The 15,796-nt window shown below is 45.8% G+C and overlaps 1 protein-coding gene across 3 annotated transcripts, besides 7 other annotated features; it reads right to left on the bottom strand.

The window, feature by feature from the left end:
- Window positions 1-1,811: 1,811 nt before the first annotated feature.
- On the bottom strand, window positions 1,812-8,818 carry Pax4 (paired box 4). 3 transcript variants are annotated; one of them, NM_001159926.1, is made up of 11 exons: window positions 8,650-8,818; window positions 6,599-6,705; window positions 6,114-6,244; window positions 5,611-5,826; window positions 5,263-5,338; window positions 4,591-4,716; window positions 4,282-4,364; window positions 3,817-3,886; window positions 3,351-3,367; window positions 2,920-3,058; window positions 1,812-1,992 (listed from the first exon to the last, which is right to left on the bottom strand). In NM_001159926.1, exons 2-11 carry the CDS (start codon window positions 6,609-6,611, stop codon window positions 1,856-1,858), a joined length of 1,008 nt encoding a protein of 335 aa, NP_001153398.1. In that variant the 5' UTR covers window positions 6,612-6,705; window positions 8,650-8,818; the 3' UTR covers window positions 1,812-1,855. The 3 variants fall into 3 exon arrangements, with proteins under 3 accessions (NP_001153398.1, NP_001153397.1, NP_035168.1); NM_001159925.1 differs by having other exon boundaries at window positions 2,920-3,061; NM_011038.2 differs by having other exon boundaries at window positions 2,920-3,061; window positions 3,351-3,406.
- Window positions 8,746-8,936: a promoter, noted in NCBI's record as "Bsu36I/PvuII fragment for -135 promoter". NCBI's record gives the evidence for it as "EXISTENCE:reporter gene assay evidence [ECO:0000049][PMID:11162892]".
- Window positions 8,746-11,286: a promoter, noted in NCBI's record as "EcoRI/PvuII fragment for -2488 promoter". NCBI's record gives the evidence for it as "EXISTENCE:reporter gene assay evidence [ECO:0000049][PMID:11162892]".
- Window positions 10,121-10,156: a protein binding site, noted in NCBI's record as "neuron-restrictive silencer element (NRSE)". NCBI's record gives its function as "negative regulation of transcription" and the evidence as "EXISTENCE:protein binding evidence [ECO:0000024][PMID:12829700]".
- Window positions 10,136-11,042: a promoter, noted in NCBI's record as "0.9 kb SmaI/NcoI fragment". NCBI's record gives its function as "drives expression in the pancreas" and the evidence as "EXISTENCE:transgenic organism evidence [ECO:0001131][PMID:11118882]".
- Window positions 10,335-10,751: an enhancer, noted in NCBI's record as "0.4 kb fragment". NCBI's record gives its function as "enhancer in pancreas" and the evidence as "EXISTENCE:transgenic organism evidence [ECO:0001131][PMID:14648838]".
- Window positions 10,491-10,869: an enhancer, noted in NCBI's record as "SstI/HindIII F7 fragment". NCBI's record gives its function as "enhancer in pancreatic beta cell lines" and the evidence as "EXISTENCE:reporter gene assay evidence [ECO:0000049][PMID:11162892]".
- Window positions 10,658-10,752: an enhancer, noted in NCBI's record as "F10 fragment for core enhancer". NCBI's record gives the evidence for it as "EXISTENCE:reporter gene assay evidence [ECO:0000049][PMID:11162892]".

Genomic DNA, 15,796 nt, shown 5'->3' on the forward strand with positions numbered 1-15,796 from the left:
AGGAAGACACCAATAGGCATGCTAACATGGACGGGGAGAGTCTCAGGAGGTTTCAACCCTAGGCAAAGAACTACAGGCAACTAAGAAATGGTGTGAGCCAGAGAAATGGTATTCCCTGGGGAAAACACAGCCATTGGTTGCACAGTACCAAATGATCAGCCATGAAAACATACATACAAGTAACATTATATGGACTAAGTCGGTTATGAACACACACACACACACACACACACACACACACACACACACCAGATTAGAGAAGAAAAAGGCCATGAACTTGAAAGGATGCAAGGGAGGAAGTACTTGGGTAAGTTAAGGTAAATTGCATAATACATAATTATGTATTATAATCTCAAAAAATTACATACCCATTCTCATGTAGGAATAAAAAGTGATTTTGAAAGCAAAGAGGTACAAGGTATGTAGGAGGGGCTGGAGGGAGGCAAGGGGAGGGTGGAAATAGTAATAATAAAAGAATAAATATTGTTAAAATGTCTTTTATGTTTAGAACAAATGGAAGAGTGTTAATCTGTGGTGGTTTGAATGAAAAAGACCCCCTCGGGCTCATAGGAAGTAGCACTACTAAGAGGTGTAGCCTTGCTGGAGTAGGTGCAGCTTTGTTGAAGAAGTCTGTCATTGTGGGTGGGTATAAAGGTTTTCAGATGCTCAAGCCAGGTCCAGTGTCACTGTCTTCTTCCTGCTGCCTGCTGATCCAGATGGAGAGCCTTCAGCTACCTCTCCAGCATCATGTCTGCCTGCTTCCCACCATGATGATAACAGACCAAACCTCTGAACTGTAAGCCAGACCCAATGAAATGTTTTCCTTTATGAGTTGTCGTGGTCATGGTGTCTCTTCACAGCAATAGTGTGACAAAAATCTTATGAACACCAGGGTACTGGTATTACCATCTATGTCCCTACAACCCTCCCTATCACCTTCCTGTCTGGCTTTCACCAAATAGAGTAAACCCCTCACCATCTCTCACCTCTTCAGGTTGCTGGGGTGCTGGGCTCAGGGTGTCTAACTCACTGACTGCAGCAGATGTGACTGATGCTACTGTCCTAGCCATCCAAGCAGAGCTTCAAGACTATCTGTTCGGCACTGACCTCATTACTTTAGCCTTTACCTACCACTTGTCCTGTTAATGTTTTCATTCACATAGATGCTTAAGCGCATTCATTTAGAAGGGAATATTTTTATCACTGTCATAAAAACCCAAATCACTCGCCATAAATACAGTTACTAAAAAAAAAAAATAATAAGCAGAATGGGCAGGGTGCTAGTGGTGGCAGTGGCACACGCCCTTAATACCAGCACTCAGGAGGCAGAAGCAGGAGGATCTCTGAGTTCAAAGCCAGCCTGGTCTACAGAGTGAGTTCCAGGACAGCCAGGGCTACACAGAGAAACCCTGTCTTGAAAAACCAAACAAACAAACAAAAGAAAAGCAAAATACTAAATTTAGAGAGAGGAAAATGGTTCCAGTATTTCTCTTTCAAAATATGTGAAAGAATTTATTCTTTAATATAATAAACTAATAATAATAATTTAATATTAAGTAGAAAATGCTAGAGAGTCAGAAGCCACTTTTCCAAGAGGACACTAATACACACACACACACACACACACACACACACACACATGGAATTGATAGATTCATTACTACATAGATAATTATGATTAGATACAATGCATGTATACATAAATTAGGAGATAGACAGTTAGATAGTAGATAGGTACAGACAGACAGGCAGACAGACAGAGGTACACTGGTGTTCATGAGGAAAGAATGATAAATAGCAAGAACTATTACTAACATCTAAGAAAAGGTTTTTATTACTGTCAAATAGAGGCCTCTTATGGCCAGTTTGAGCAATGGGTTGATGGCACTTGTCCTGGGCCTCCAATCAGATGATGCACAGGATGGGTGGTGAGGCAGGGCCAGGCAAATTCCACATATGAGGAGGAAGCCACAGGAAGGAGGGATTGGCAGTCTGTCGGGAGGAAATAGTGGCGTCAGATCCTACCCATCTCAGGGCCTCTTACCTTGGTCCAAGTCTCCCAACAGTGCAGTGCCAGATGGGTTAGGGCTGGGGTGGCACTAAGGCTAATGACAGGGCTAGGGGCAGGAAAGAGCAAAGGTGAGAATGGGAGTAACACCATGCAGGGCTCAGGGCAGCTTGGGTTTCTCCCCCACTAATTTATTCACTATGGGTGTATATGTGTGTGTGCAAATGCATGCCTGCATGTGCACAAGAAGCGGAACTTGGGCTTACACACACACACGCATTAATTTATCCACTATTTGTGTGTTCAATGCATTTATGCACCCAAACATGAGCCACAGCACACATGTGGAGCTCAGAGGACAACTTGTTGGAGTTGATTCTCTCCATCGACCATGTGAGCTTCTGGGATCAAATTCAGCTCATCGGGCTCAGTAAGGAGCACTTTTACTTGCTGAGTCATCTCACTGGCACCCGAGCTGGGCTTATTGGTCCTAGAGACATCTTAAAGTCTCTGAGGCTGAGACAATTGCCTACAGGTATACATACACACTCAGATCTCAATACCATTTCCTTTACCATCTGCAGGGACCAGATCTACTGTAGATTCCCCAGCTTTAAAAGTGATCCAAGGGCTGGTGAGATGGCTCAGTGGGTAAGAGCACCCGACTGCTCTTCCGAAGGTCCGAAGTTCAAATCCCAGCAACCACATGGTGGCTCACAACCACCCGTAATGAGATCTGATACCCTCTTCTGGTGTGTCTGAAGACAGCTACAGTGTACTTACATATAGTAAATAAATAAATAAATAAATCTTAAAAAAAAAAAAAAAAGTGATCCAAGGAATGAGGGAAGCTGTTTTGAGAGATTCCTCTGGTATCCCCTGTAGGATTGAGACCCGTTCTTAATTCTTACCCCAGTAGGGTTGGAGATAGGCCTGGGATGAGGTGTCACTGGAACATCTGCCTGGTGCTGTCCCACAGCATAGCTGACAGAAGGAAGGACTCAATGGTTCCAGCACAGGCAAGGCAGCTGAGGGTACACTGCCGGGGGACTGCTAGAGAAAGCAAGAGGACACCCTCAACTTCTAGTGAGCCTCCCTATTTGGAAAGCCTCGGTAAGAGGACTGAATGACCCGCAAGACCACCTGCCTCATCCCTGGACAATGTCCTACACCCCAGAATAGGATGCCATTCACATAGGAGTCCAGGGGATAGCACTTTGTAGAAATTCACCGTGCAAGTGTTGGCTGTCCATGGGTTTTACCTATGCCTTCACCAGAAGTAGGAGAGGCCATGAGATATCAGTCTTCCCAGCTCATAAACTGCCCCTCTCCTCCCAATTACCTGTGCAGAGATGATCCCTGGAGAATTTTTTGGTACTGTCAGGTCCTGGGAAGCACCTATAAGGCGAGGGTGAATCCACTCAGAGGAAGAAATAGGTAAGGGGACCTGGGTTGTAGTAAAAGACAGAGGTTCCAGGAAAGGTTGCAACTTCTTGCAGAGTTTAGAAGAGGGAGATGTCACAAACTTAGACTGTCTTCTTCCCAAAACGGGGCCTTAGGAAACTAGAAATAATGATTAAGTCCAAGGGATGATTCTGGGGTCAGAGCAGCCTTTAAGAACAGGATCTCTGTGTGCCCAGGATCGAGCACAAAGCAAGACACGTGAGGAATGCTATGTAAATATGGATGGATGGGTGGATAGACAGACAGACAGACAGTTGATAGATGTAGATGGATGGATGGATGGATGGATGGATGGATGGATGGATGGATGGACGGATGGATGGATAGATGTGCACAGAAATCACCTGGCAGCTGTGCTTCCCATTTCAGCTTCTCTTGCCTGCGCCATTTGGCTCTTCTGTTAGAAAACCAAACCTGAGAAAGAACGGGGACTGTCACTAGCTGTGTTTTCAGCCACCTGGCATCAGCTGCTCTTACCCTGTGTCCCTGACCTGGACTCAGAAAGTAGAGCTTTCCTCCATTCTCACACCCTCACCCCCGGCTTGGGCCGTTGCTCTCTGTCCTTTTCTTCACCAAAAAGAAGAGAAAAGAGCAATTGACAGAAAGCAAGGAGGATTTCATCTCTCTCTCTCTCTCTCTCTCTCTCTCTCTCTCTCTCTCTCTCTCTCTCTCTCTCTCTCTCTCTCTCTCTCAAGTTTTTCACCCTCTGCTGCCATCTCTACCTCCACAGATCTAAAGCCCTGATCACCTGGTCAGTATACATTCGTCTCCTTTACAGACCCTCACACTGTGTCCCAGTGCTCACTCACCCTCACCGTGTCTTCAGGCAGAGAGGTGGCAGCAGCCAGCTTCCCACGGGCCACTGAATCTGGATACTGCCCACGCTGAAACTCTGTAGAGACAGAGGCTCTCACAGTGAGGGTAAGGGAAGGAGTAAGGAATGGTCTCCTTGTCAGTCCCCACTCCCTACTTCTTAAAAGCCTAAATAACCCGTCTTCCCAAGGTCAAGCCACCCACAGCCTGGACCCTGTCAGCCTTCACCCATAAGTCTCAAGACTGTTTGTTGCCTTGCCACCATACCAGCAGCATCTTTCCCACTGTCTACCCAAGTCCAGCACCTTTCTCCAGTGCCTCGGCTTGTCCCGGGGAGAAGATAGTCCGATTCCTGTGGCTGGTTCCTGGGTGGGGACCTCGGGGAGCCCCACAGTTACTGTGGGGACTGGGAAGAACTGGAGCCAACACAGCTGCAAAGGAGGACAATGTCTTAGGGCCTTTGTGGAGCTGACCTTTCTGGTTACACAGGGTCTCTCATGTGATAACAGCACAGGCACAGAAGCAGAGCCGAGCTAGCGGGATATGAAGTTCCTTGACATTGGCTATTCAGTGTAGTCAGTAGCATGACACTACTTAGGGAAAAATAGAGTTGCTCCAGGTTTGAATGACCCCATAGAACATGGAGGAAGTTCTGAGAAGCTAAATAGGAAGCAGAGGAAGAGTACGAAAGGCCCAGCCTAGCCTAGCTCTTAGCAGAGACTGAATCTAGGAGTTAGGGGATGTAGGCCCTGTCCAAGACATGTCAACAACTGGCTGACGTCTGAGCAAGTGATTTCATTTTCCTGAACTTCCATAGTCTACCAAGAGATATTAAAGGCACATGCTGGACCCTTCTTAAGAGATCGTTGAGAGGGTGATTCACAAAACAATGAGAACTCAAGATTGGCAGAAGGAAGAACTATAAAATGCTAAGAAATTTGGCTCTGATTATCTCTGGCGACAACTCTAAGACCCACCTGGTGATCTGAGTTGAGTCCAGTGCAAGCTCTGGTCTTCCTGAAGTGCCCGAAGTACTCGATTGATAGAGGACACCTGGGGTGTTGGGGTACACATTGGGAAGATGGGATATAGGTCTAGATCGCATCCTATAGAGATCCTTTCCCCAGAGTAGCAGCTTGACGCACTCCCCTGTCCCATACCTCCTCCTCAGCTCCTGACCACCATCACATTTCAGAAGATACATTTATGAATCAAAGGTTAATTCCAGCTTCCCTTAACTCCAGCTTGAGATACTCAAATCGCTAAGGAAAGGGGGATCTTCTCCCCCAGACTTGCAAACCCCAGGGTAGGGAGAGGGCACTTACACTGGGAGCCTTGTCCTGGGTACAAAGCCCTTCAGTGCAAAGCTGGTGTTGGATCTCCCAGGCAAAAAGAGCAGGGTACTCATCCTTTAGCTGGGCAATTCGAGCCACCACAGCAGGTGTGGCCAGACGTGGTTTGCTTCCCCCAATACACTTGGGTTCCAAGACACCTGTGCGGTAGTAGCGTCCTAGGATCTTGCTCACACAGCCATTAGATACCTGAGTGTGGTGAGAAGTAAGAACAGGACACAGGAGATATGATGGGCAGAAGGTAAGTGAGCCTTCCCGGGACAGAAGGAAGCTACAAAGCAAAGTGAGCCTTGATGAACCAAGCCATAGAATTGAGAGGCTCATCTCATTGTTGGGCACCTAAAACTCCCCCTTCCCACCTCTAAGAGGGTCTTCTAGGAGGAAACCCTGCGAGCCCAACCCCACGCTGCTGCCTTAAGAGAGGTCCTTGATGCCTGGTTCTTGTCTCCATCACCGAATAATGGGTTTGGCACTACCTTAAGGCTCCGTGAAATGTCACAGGGTCGCATCCCTCTTATTGCTAGCTGCACAATCTGCTGCCTGGTGTCCAGAGGAAGGGGCCGGCCATTCACAAAGAGTCCCCCTAGCTGATTCACACTGCTGAGTCCTAGGTATGAGAGATAAGTGTCAACACACTGCCTCTGTCCAGGTTCCCACCCACTGTGGCAGAAGGTTTCTCTGGTCTTGCAGCCTGGTCAGCCACCATACAGTATGACTTTTTTCTGAGACGTGCCCACCTTTTTCCAGGGTCCCCAGAACAAACCACTTTTGGGGGGGGGAGCTGGCTATCTCCTAATCCAATAGGTAGCAGAGTAAAGCATAGAGGGAGATACTGGAGAAAAATTAACTTAGGGCACTGGCTAAGGACAAATGACATTGTGTTGGTGGAAGCCAAGACCCAAGGGCAGTGTTCTATCTCTGGATCCTTCTATCCTCTTTCAACTTCTCCCAGACCTCTTACCGTCCTGCTGCATGCTTCACACTGGTACTCCTCACAGAAGGACAGGAAGCCAACTGGCAAACTGAAAACGGAGAGCTCCTTCTGGAAGTTTCTCTTTGGGACTGGTTCTGCAACAATAGAGGGTTACACGTGGCCTCTTGAAATGGTCATGGGATGGAATGTTCATGACAGGGTGTCTGTAGGCTGGCTAACGCTAAAGCATTAATGTATCCTTAAGTTCTATGCACTAACATCACAGAGGCAGCTGAGGATTGTATCTTTTTCCATATCCTGATAAGGAAGTGGAAGGGATGTAGAAAATAATTCCCTACCTATCTGTTAAAGAGGGGCAGAGAAGCAGAAGGGATCATTCTTCTCAGTACTCAGTATTTTTCTTCCTCAAGTGGGCAACTTGACATCTGGCCCATCATAAACCTTCTCAGTCCCTGGTTGACACTCTTGAGCCAGAGACTCTTGAGCTCAGAGTTCTCAAGTTCAGGTTTCACTGTTGGACAGTCCCGAGTCCAGTTTTCCCAAGTATCAGTCAAACACTTTCTTCAAAGCACTTCAAGGAAATCCAGACTCTTGTTTTCTGTGTTCTCCAGGAAACTCTTGGGGGCAGAATCTGGGGCTCAGTAATACCTCAGGTCCTGGGCATTGGTCCCACCCATTGGAAAGAGGTACACAAAGCCTAAGGTGATGACTTCTCTAGGACACACACCTCCTAGCAGTTTCTAAACTCACTGGAGCTGTTGATTCTCTTGAACATTGAAGAAGTCTAGATATCACAGTGAAATTTCATTTTCAAGGGCTACCTTCCAGGCATTGCATATTTTGCTAACATTTCCTGACAGCATTTTGAAAGAAAGGGATGCTATCTGTTTATGGGAGCCGAAGCCATCTTGAGCACAAGAAGAGTCTGCGCGTAGCCGCCACAGTCATGTCTTTTCTGCTTTCATCAGCAACTAAGAGGAGTTGAAGCTGTCTCCCTTCATGCCTGGAATCTTGGCAGAGCTGTAGGTAACTCCAGGGGACAGCTTTATCCATGGAGCTTTCCTGAAATAACTACGCTGTCTTGGCTCAGTTAACTCCACAGCAATTACTTAGTGAATAGGGCATTAAACACGAGAACATTTGTTGGTTTGGAAAGAAGTGAGAAAGAAGAAAAAAAGAGACAGAGGCAAGCTTAGCATGCTGAGCATGTAAAGAGTTAAGTTGTGCCCAGAGAGCGAGCAGGGTTAGAACATCAGCCAAACCCGAATCCTTGATAGGACTCTTTCCTTTTCAATGTACAAGGAAGAGGAAATTATCAGGAATGAAACACCAAGACTCCAGAGCCCATTGAATCTAGTAACTAAAGTGCCTATTATTTGTTTGTTTTTAAGCATCTAGAGACATGCCCCTTTCATCTCTTAGCATTCCAGAAACTCAGTAAGAAAGTTGAATTTTTTTCTAAAAAAAAAAAAAAAAAAAAAAGGCATCGTTTGGGGTTAACATAAATCAAGTCCACCCTCTCAGAGAATAAAGCTCGAGTTTCAGAAGCCCATTGCTGCTAGAGGTAAGCATCTCTGGCTACTGAGCATGAGACTCTATTTCTATGTTCCCATTCCTGCTTCATACTTGCTATTAAAGAAATGGAGGGAGGAAGGTTGTGCTAGGAATGTGAAGGGTAGAGGATACAGGCTGAGACTACCAGCCTAGTCCTGAATCCTTCACAAGGGTTTATCTTCCCAAGTAACCAAGGGTCAAAGTCACTGTGAAACACAGGTTCAATATCCAAATCTAAAAAACAAAACAAAAACCCTCCAAACCCCAATGAATCATGCCCACAAACAGAAACTCACAGAAACCCTGTTTCCAGTAGCCTCCCACATGGCACCAGTATACATGATAACTTGTCAGAAAAAAAAAAAGCCTGACACTCAATAGATGAAAAAATAGGTTAAGGGGTTGGAAGAGCAGGAAAGTGCATAGCTGTAAAGACAGAGGAGGGAGAAAGTTGAGTCTGGCCACACAAAGACATGGGGATAGTATGGAAGACAGAGAAGACAATGAGCCTGCTGGTGAGCTACCTGGATGGAGGAAAAAAGGTGGGAATTCCAGGAAGAGGTCTCAGGGTCCTGTGCAGGCTCCAGGGTTTGCTGGTGGTCTGGTCTTGTAACAGCCTCCAGCTGCTTCAGTCCTGCCAGGGGGTCCAGAGCTTCACAGAGCCTTCACTCAGGAGCAGAGGGCAGCCTTCTGGGAGTAGCCAGTGATGTCACAGGCCATGAGCAGAGGAGGAGGAGGAGGAGGAGGAGGAGGAGGAGGAGGAGGAGGAGGAGGGAAGTGTGCATGGGGCTGGCTGACACTGGCCCTGAGGCAGGGTAACCCACAGCCAGTGACCGGCTGTGTCCTTCTGCGGGGCTTCAGAGTCCACCTTGTGGCTCTACCCTGAAGGAAGTATAGAGGCATTCAGACAGGCTCTCTCAATCCAGAATGTACTCAAGCATGGGCCAGTGTTCTTGGAAGGAATGAGGAACATGGAAGATGAGGCACTTCAGACTATGTATCCAAAGTTTCCCATGCATCAAAACACAAAAGAATATTCCAGGAGTACTGATATCGTTTCCCAGCCATCATGCACACATCTGAGCTTTTAAGTCAACCCCCAGATCATGTGTGTATTATTACAAAAGATAAATGATATGTAGCCAAATTGAGTACAGACTGAGTTGGCTTCTAGAACCTCAAGAGAAGGAGAATGGATGGAGAAGAGTGTCACATAAATCAGTTGTCTCCAGAGAGGATTCCCATCTATCCTCCTGTTGATTCCTTGACTGAAATGACACGAGGTGAGTTCTTGCCTGGAAATAGGGCTATCCTGAACTTCAGGACACCAACCGTGGGAGGAGTGGGTGGGAATTCGTGTCTGAGGATGACTAGAAATGCATGTTTCTAAGGACACACACACACACATCTTCTCTCTTCCATCTCTGGATATTTTCAGACTCCATCCATTTTACTTGGGATTTGGTACATTTAGATTAAAAACTGATACTGTTGTTTGAACAAAAGACACCTCAGATTGTCTGGGCCATTGCAAGGGTGAGAAAACCAGTGTCTGGGTAGGGTAGGGTGCTGGAAGTGAGCGTGGACCACAGTGGTTGGAAACCTTGTTGCTATTGCAGACGAGGTTCAATAGATGCTTGTAAGGGTGTGAAGGAGTAGATGTGGAAAGCCTTGTGGGTCCATTGTATATCTCAGAATCTGTAACCCGGTCACAGAAGTGAGGCTCAGGTAAGCAACCCTGATTTACTGAGGCGTTAAGACCAGACCTAGAAGTCAGAGAACAGTAGATCTCATTGCTTTGGGTTTAGTAATGGAGAAGTGGGTATTCAACATGAACACCTGGATCTTGGAATTAGAAACTGTTGTCTTCCGAAGCCAAGTGTATCACAGAAATGGGTCTTCAGTCTTACCCTGACACATACTCCATTCCCCTTCCAGTCTGCTCCAGCATCTTCAGGCTGAGCCAGAGCCGCTGGCGCAGAGGGAAGACTGCAACAGATAGTTTCAGCACCATGGGCAGGACAGCACGGGCCCTAATGCAGGGAGAGCCCTTCCACCAGGGGCAGCTGGGGGCTGCTCCGCAGTCTACTTAGCTATGACTGGTGAAAGGAGGTCCCCTAAGAAGAGGGTAACCCTGCTTTTGGTCTCCTGCCTTATTCCTTTCTTTAGATCTGTCCTTGCATCTTGCAGCTCAAGGCTCATGCCCTGACAGTTCTTTTCCTATAGACAGCTGCCTGAGGGTGTACGTAGGGGTGTTAGGGGGGGAGAAAAGGCAAGCCCTGGCAGATGGTGGTGGCAGCGATTTCCCCCATAAACTACCCTCTCTCTCAGTCTTTACAACAGGCTCTCGGGGCTGAACAAACAGAAGCTTTCGACCCAGAGGTGATAGGGAGAGGGAAAAGGGGGAAAGGGCCCTGGCGGGGGGCCTAGCAAGCCCAAAGGCTCAGTCACTCAGCCCTCTGCCCAACGCGCCAGACTGTTTGAGGAGCAAATATCTGCCTTCACTGTCTGACTCTCCTAACTGCCCCCACCGGGTTTGGGGCTAATTGTCCCTCATTAGCTGTGCCCAGCCCCCAGGCTGCTGCCAGCCCCCGCCATCTGCTCACAATTATACATTAACTCAGAGGTCTTGTCGCACGCCAACGAGGCTGTGCGCCCCTCTCCTGGGCCAGCCAAGGCCATTCCAGCTCCTTCCTCACCTGGATGTAGAGCCTGGATCGTTGGCTCCTGCCTTTGGGGAGCTCCTGGTTTAGGGGCCTGTGGTTGTGGTAAAAGTTCTATCCTTAGTAGTGGTGGTTGAAGTTCCTCCCTGCTTCCTTCGTGATGCCAAAAGGCGAGCTAACCCGTGCGTAAAGCTGGAGAGCACAGGGCGCGGCAGGCGCACCGGCCCGCTGACTTTGTCTGGCAACTCCCCGGGAGCTCTTGGCACCTTTTGGAGAAGGTGATGCCAGTTTCAGGCTGTTTCGCTTCTCCCTTTGTGTAGGCTATGGGGTCCTGGTCCTCATCTACCCTTTCTAAAGAGAGCCCCAATCTCTTGCCAGCCTTTACCTTTTCAGAGCGCACGCGCCACAAATCCAAAATCATTCTCCTGCAGCTGGCACTTCCCACTTTAAAGTCCAAGCGGTTCCTCTGCTACAAAATTATAAGGGTTCTTCGAATTCCCTGGATTTTTCTGAGCTTGGGAGTCGCGCTAAGGTGACACTCTCCGCCCCACAAAGGTTCGTGCAATCATTCTATTCCCCTAGACATGATTTCCCTTCTGTGTCAGAGCTCTGTCCACCTGCAAGTCCCTGTGCTGTTCAGTTTAGATTGTACATGTCCAGGGTCCCTCCCTCCGCTCGCCCCAGAAAGATAGTGAAAAGCGCACCCTCCATCCTGTTTTGGAGTAGGACAGCAGGGGAAAAATCCTTTCCTCTGTTCTTTTTTCTCAAAGAGCTCCTAAGCTCTGAGCTCATGCCTGATCCAAGTTAGTTATAGGACTAGGGCAGGTCAGTGGTGTGGTGAGTCTGCACTTCCTGAAGACGGACCTCCCCACAGAATCATGAAGTTCAGAGAGACTAGAGCTACCAGCAAAAGGAGAGACCATGAAGCTCATTTGGTGTGAAAGAACGGTCTATTGCTACCAGGCCAAACACTGTGCCTGCAATCACAGTAGAATCAAAAGGTGACATTGTGCCAGCCACCTGCCCTGCAAGGTGGGAAAGGGCTGGGTAGGCAATGGGGTTCCCTGGGGAATCGCTAATGCTGCACTCTCCTCACTCTGCCTTACTTTGCCTAGAACTGTTTGACAGAGAATTGGCATATATTCAACATCCATTTCCCAGGCCAGCATGTTGAATAACATGATACTTGCATTATAGTTAATAGAACATATTTGTGTTATCACTTGCTAATGTCCATACTCAATTCTGATTTCCTCACTTCTTCCGGATCCCATCCCGGAGAGAGCTTCACATTTGTCATCCATTTCCTTCAGTTCCCCTTGACCACTTCATAGTTCCTTCTGTTTTTAATCATTGGGATGGTTTTAAGGAATCGTGTATTTTATACATCATACCTTGATAAAAAGAGCTTCTAACTTATTCTTCTACTGTGTAAAAGCATACATACTTATTAAGGGGTATCATGTGATGTCTGATACATGTATCCATTGTGTAATTTTAAAATCAGCTTAAACACATCTCCTTAAACAGCTAACATTTCTTCATGGTGAAAACATTCAAAATTCTCTCTTCTAGTTTATTTTTTAAATTTGCATTATATTATACATAATACTGTTCAATAGAGGCACTCCAGATCTTCTAAGCTCCGAAGTCACCACATCTAAGTTCCCCTGGGTTAATCTCTCAGTTGTTCCTTTCCTGGCACCTTTCTAATGTGTTGGGGTTTTTTGTTTTGTTTTATTTTGTTTGTTGTTGTTTTGTTTAGTTTTAGTTTTAGTTTTAGTTTTAGTTTTAGTTTTAGTTTTAGTTTTAGTTTTAGTTTTAGTTTTAGTTTTAGTTTTAGTTTTAGTTTTAGTTTTAGTTTTTGCTTTGAGACAAAGTTTTATGTAGCCTAACTAGGCTGGCCACAAACTTAAATATAGCTGAGAGTGATGTAGAACCTCTAGTACTCCTGCCCCCGCCTCTCCAGTGTGAGACAACAGGCAGTCACACCTGGAGATCTCATGTATGTCAGATGGTTAGACTAGGCTGGTAGGTTTAGGAGATGAAGGCCAAAGATGTACAGCAATGTCTCTATCACATCAAATTAAGGGTACCTAGGCTGACATGGCTTGTGGCTATTGAGGTTGACCCTGATCATCAAGCTGAAGTGGTGTGTGTAAGTTCTGTCCACCTAATGTACATCTCCTACATTCCATCCAGTAGTTTTCTGAAGGATGTTGCTGGTGTGTGAGTCGGATTTAATGATGGGGAGTTACGTTCGCTTATTTGAGAACACAATGTCCACATAGTCAAGTTGGACTTCTTCGTGAAAATTTGTCTCCTCTCTTATTTATGTGCTTGATAATCTATTTGCTGAATATTATTTGAGATGACAATACAGATATTTTTATTTATAAGAAAACTTATTTTGCCAGGTGTGGTGGCTCACGCCTTTAATCCCAGCACTCGGGAGACAGAGGCAGGCAGATTTCTGAGTTTGAGGCCAGCCTGGTCTACAGAGTGAGTTCCAGGACAGCCAGGACTACACAGAGAAACCCTGTCTCAAAAAACAAACAAACAAACAAACAAACAAACAAAAAACGTATTTCATTCTTTAGGGTGTAATTAAATGTACTACTCCATTTTACTGCTCAGTTTGCTCCACTGCTGGCCGTCATGCCCGCGCTCTCTGCAGCATGCCCTCGCTGGCCAAACCCACATACACTTTGTGTGGTTTTTGTTCAGGGGTCGTTGTGGCAGTACCATTGCTTTCTTTTTTTCTTTTTTCTTTTTCCAATTTTTTATTAGGTATTTTCTTCATTTTCATTTCAAATGCTATCCCGAAACTCCCCTATACCCTCCTCCCCCACCCCATTCCCCTACTCACCCACTCCCACTTCTTGGCTCTGGCATTCCCCTGTACTGGGGCATATAAAGTTTGCAAGTCCAAGAAGCCTCTCTTCCCACTGATGGCCGATTAGGCCATCTTCTGCTACATATGCAGCTAGAGATACGAGCTCCTGGGTACTGGTTAGTTCATATTGTTGCTCCACCTATAGGGTTGCAGACCCGATCAGCTCCTTGGGTACTTTCTCTAGCTCCTCCGTGCCATTGCTTTCTGACACTGAAACATGCGCCAAGTTCATCTCCAGTCTCCCACACCTAGAACCAGTGTTTTCTCCAAGGAGCACTGGTCCTTGTATTAGTCCTTTGGTATGAGATACCAAAGTCTAGTGTTTTAGCTGCTACGGGGGTGTCATTGCTTCTAATACATGTATGTTTCTATATGTGAGAATCTATAGTAAAATAACACAGTGTTGCTAACTGTAACCCATTATTACAGGAACCAATTTAGTTTTATCCCTGTTTATGTGTAAAATCTAATCTGCCATCTCCTTACCAATTTTCCCAATTCAAGTATACATTGTGATAGTGACAGAATGGTTAATACAAACCAGTGTTGGGCAACATTTTATCAACTAGAGTACAGTGCTTATTTGCAGTTTGTTTACTTTGGTGCTTGAGTTTGCTTCTAGGGGCTCACTAATAGTAGATACAGTCTCCATCACTGGACTACATCTACATCCAGCCTCTGTACAAACACCCCCACCTTTAATTTTTTAGACCCCTGCCATACCGGAAGTTACCTAAAGCAGCACCTTTACTGCCATCCCCTTCTGTCAGGTTGATTCACAGACGTACAGTGCAGCTGGTTTGCTTTGACACATTCAGCATTTCTTGTGAAATTCCTCTGTTAAATTTACGTGATTGTTTTGGAATTGCACACGTTAGGGCTTACTGTTTATGCTGTAACGATCTGTAGATGCCAGATCGAGCAGTATTGTGTGTCCACAGTTATAGTATTGTGTGTCTACAGTTATATCATCATACAGAATAGTAGACTCGCTACCTAAGGATTATTGTTATACCAAGTTCAACCTTTCTCCTTTCCTTAAACCCCTGATAAACAGTGAACCTTTTAATCATTGCTATACTTTTGCTTTTTTGGAATGTCATACAGTGGAACCATGGAATATGTCACCTTTTCATTTGCATATATCTATTTAAATTCATCAGTGTCTATTCATGTTCTGATTGTTCTTTTTATTTCTTAACACTTTGATATTGTATAGATGAACCACAGTTTACCTGTTCACCAATAAGGGACAGTGTATAGTATGAGCAATTGTAAATTGGGCTATTGTAAACATTTATGTGTAGGTTTTGGTGGGCACACAAATTTTTAACACACAAGGAGACTGTTCTCAGTTTTGGAATAAAACCTGCCACAGTATGTTCTAATGTTTCTGTGCCATTTAACATCCCTAGCAACAGCAGAGACAGCTCTGTTGCTTTGTATCCTTGCCAATAATTGTTATGGTCTGTATTGTTTGTTTGTTTGTTTTGAGACAGGGACTCTCTATTTTGTAGCTCTGGCTGTCTTGGAACTCACTTTGTAAATCAGACTGGAATTGAACTCACAGAGACCCATCTTCATCTTTCACCCCAGTTCTGGGGTTCAAGGCATGTACTACCAAATCTGGAGTATGTGATAACTCTCTTTTTCTTTTGTTGTGCTGTTTTGGCTGTTTGTTTGTTTGTCACACTATGTAACCTGGCTAGCCTGGAACCCAGAGATCTGGGCCTGACTTTGCCTCCAGAGTGCTGGAATTAAAGGTGTGTGCTACCACCAACTGGCTGTTTTTGCTTTTTTTGAGAGAGGTTCTGATGAAGCCCTGGTTTGCTTGAAATTTACTAAGTAGCCAAATGATGCCCCTGAGCTCCTAATTCTCTGGCCCCCACCTCCCAAGTGTTGGGACTACAGGCTTACACCATCACTGCCCACTAAGGGGCTTTATAGTTTTGCATTTAACATTTAGGTTCATGGCCAGTTTTGAGTTGACATTTGTGAACTGTGTAGTCTATGCCTATGTTCATTTTAAAATATATTCTAACTGTTCCAATTTGTTGAAAAGACATTCTTCTTCATTGAACTGCCTTTGCTCCTTGGTGGAGAGTACTTTAC

Source organism: Mus musculus, chromosome 6 (assembly GCF_000001635.26).
Source record: "Mus musculus strain C57BL/6J chromosome 6, GRCm38.p6 C57BL/6J".
NCBI lineage: Eukaryota > Metazoa > Chordata > Mammalia > Rodentia > Muridae > Mus > Mus musculus.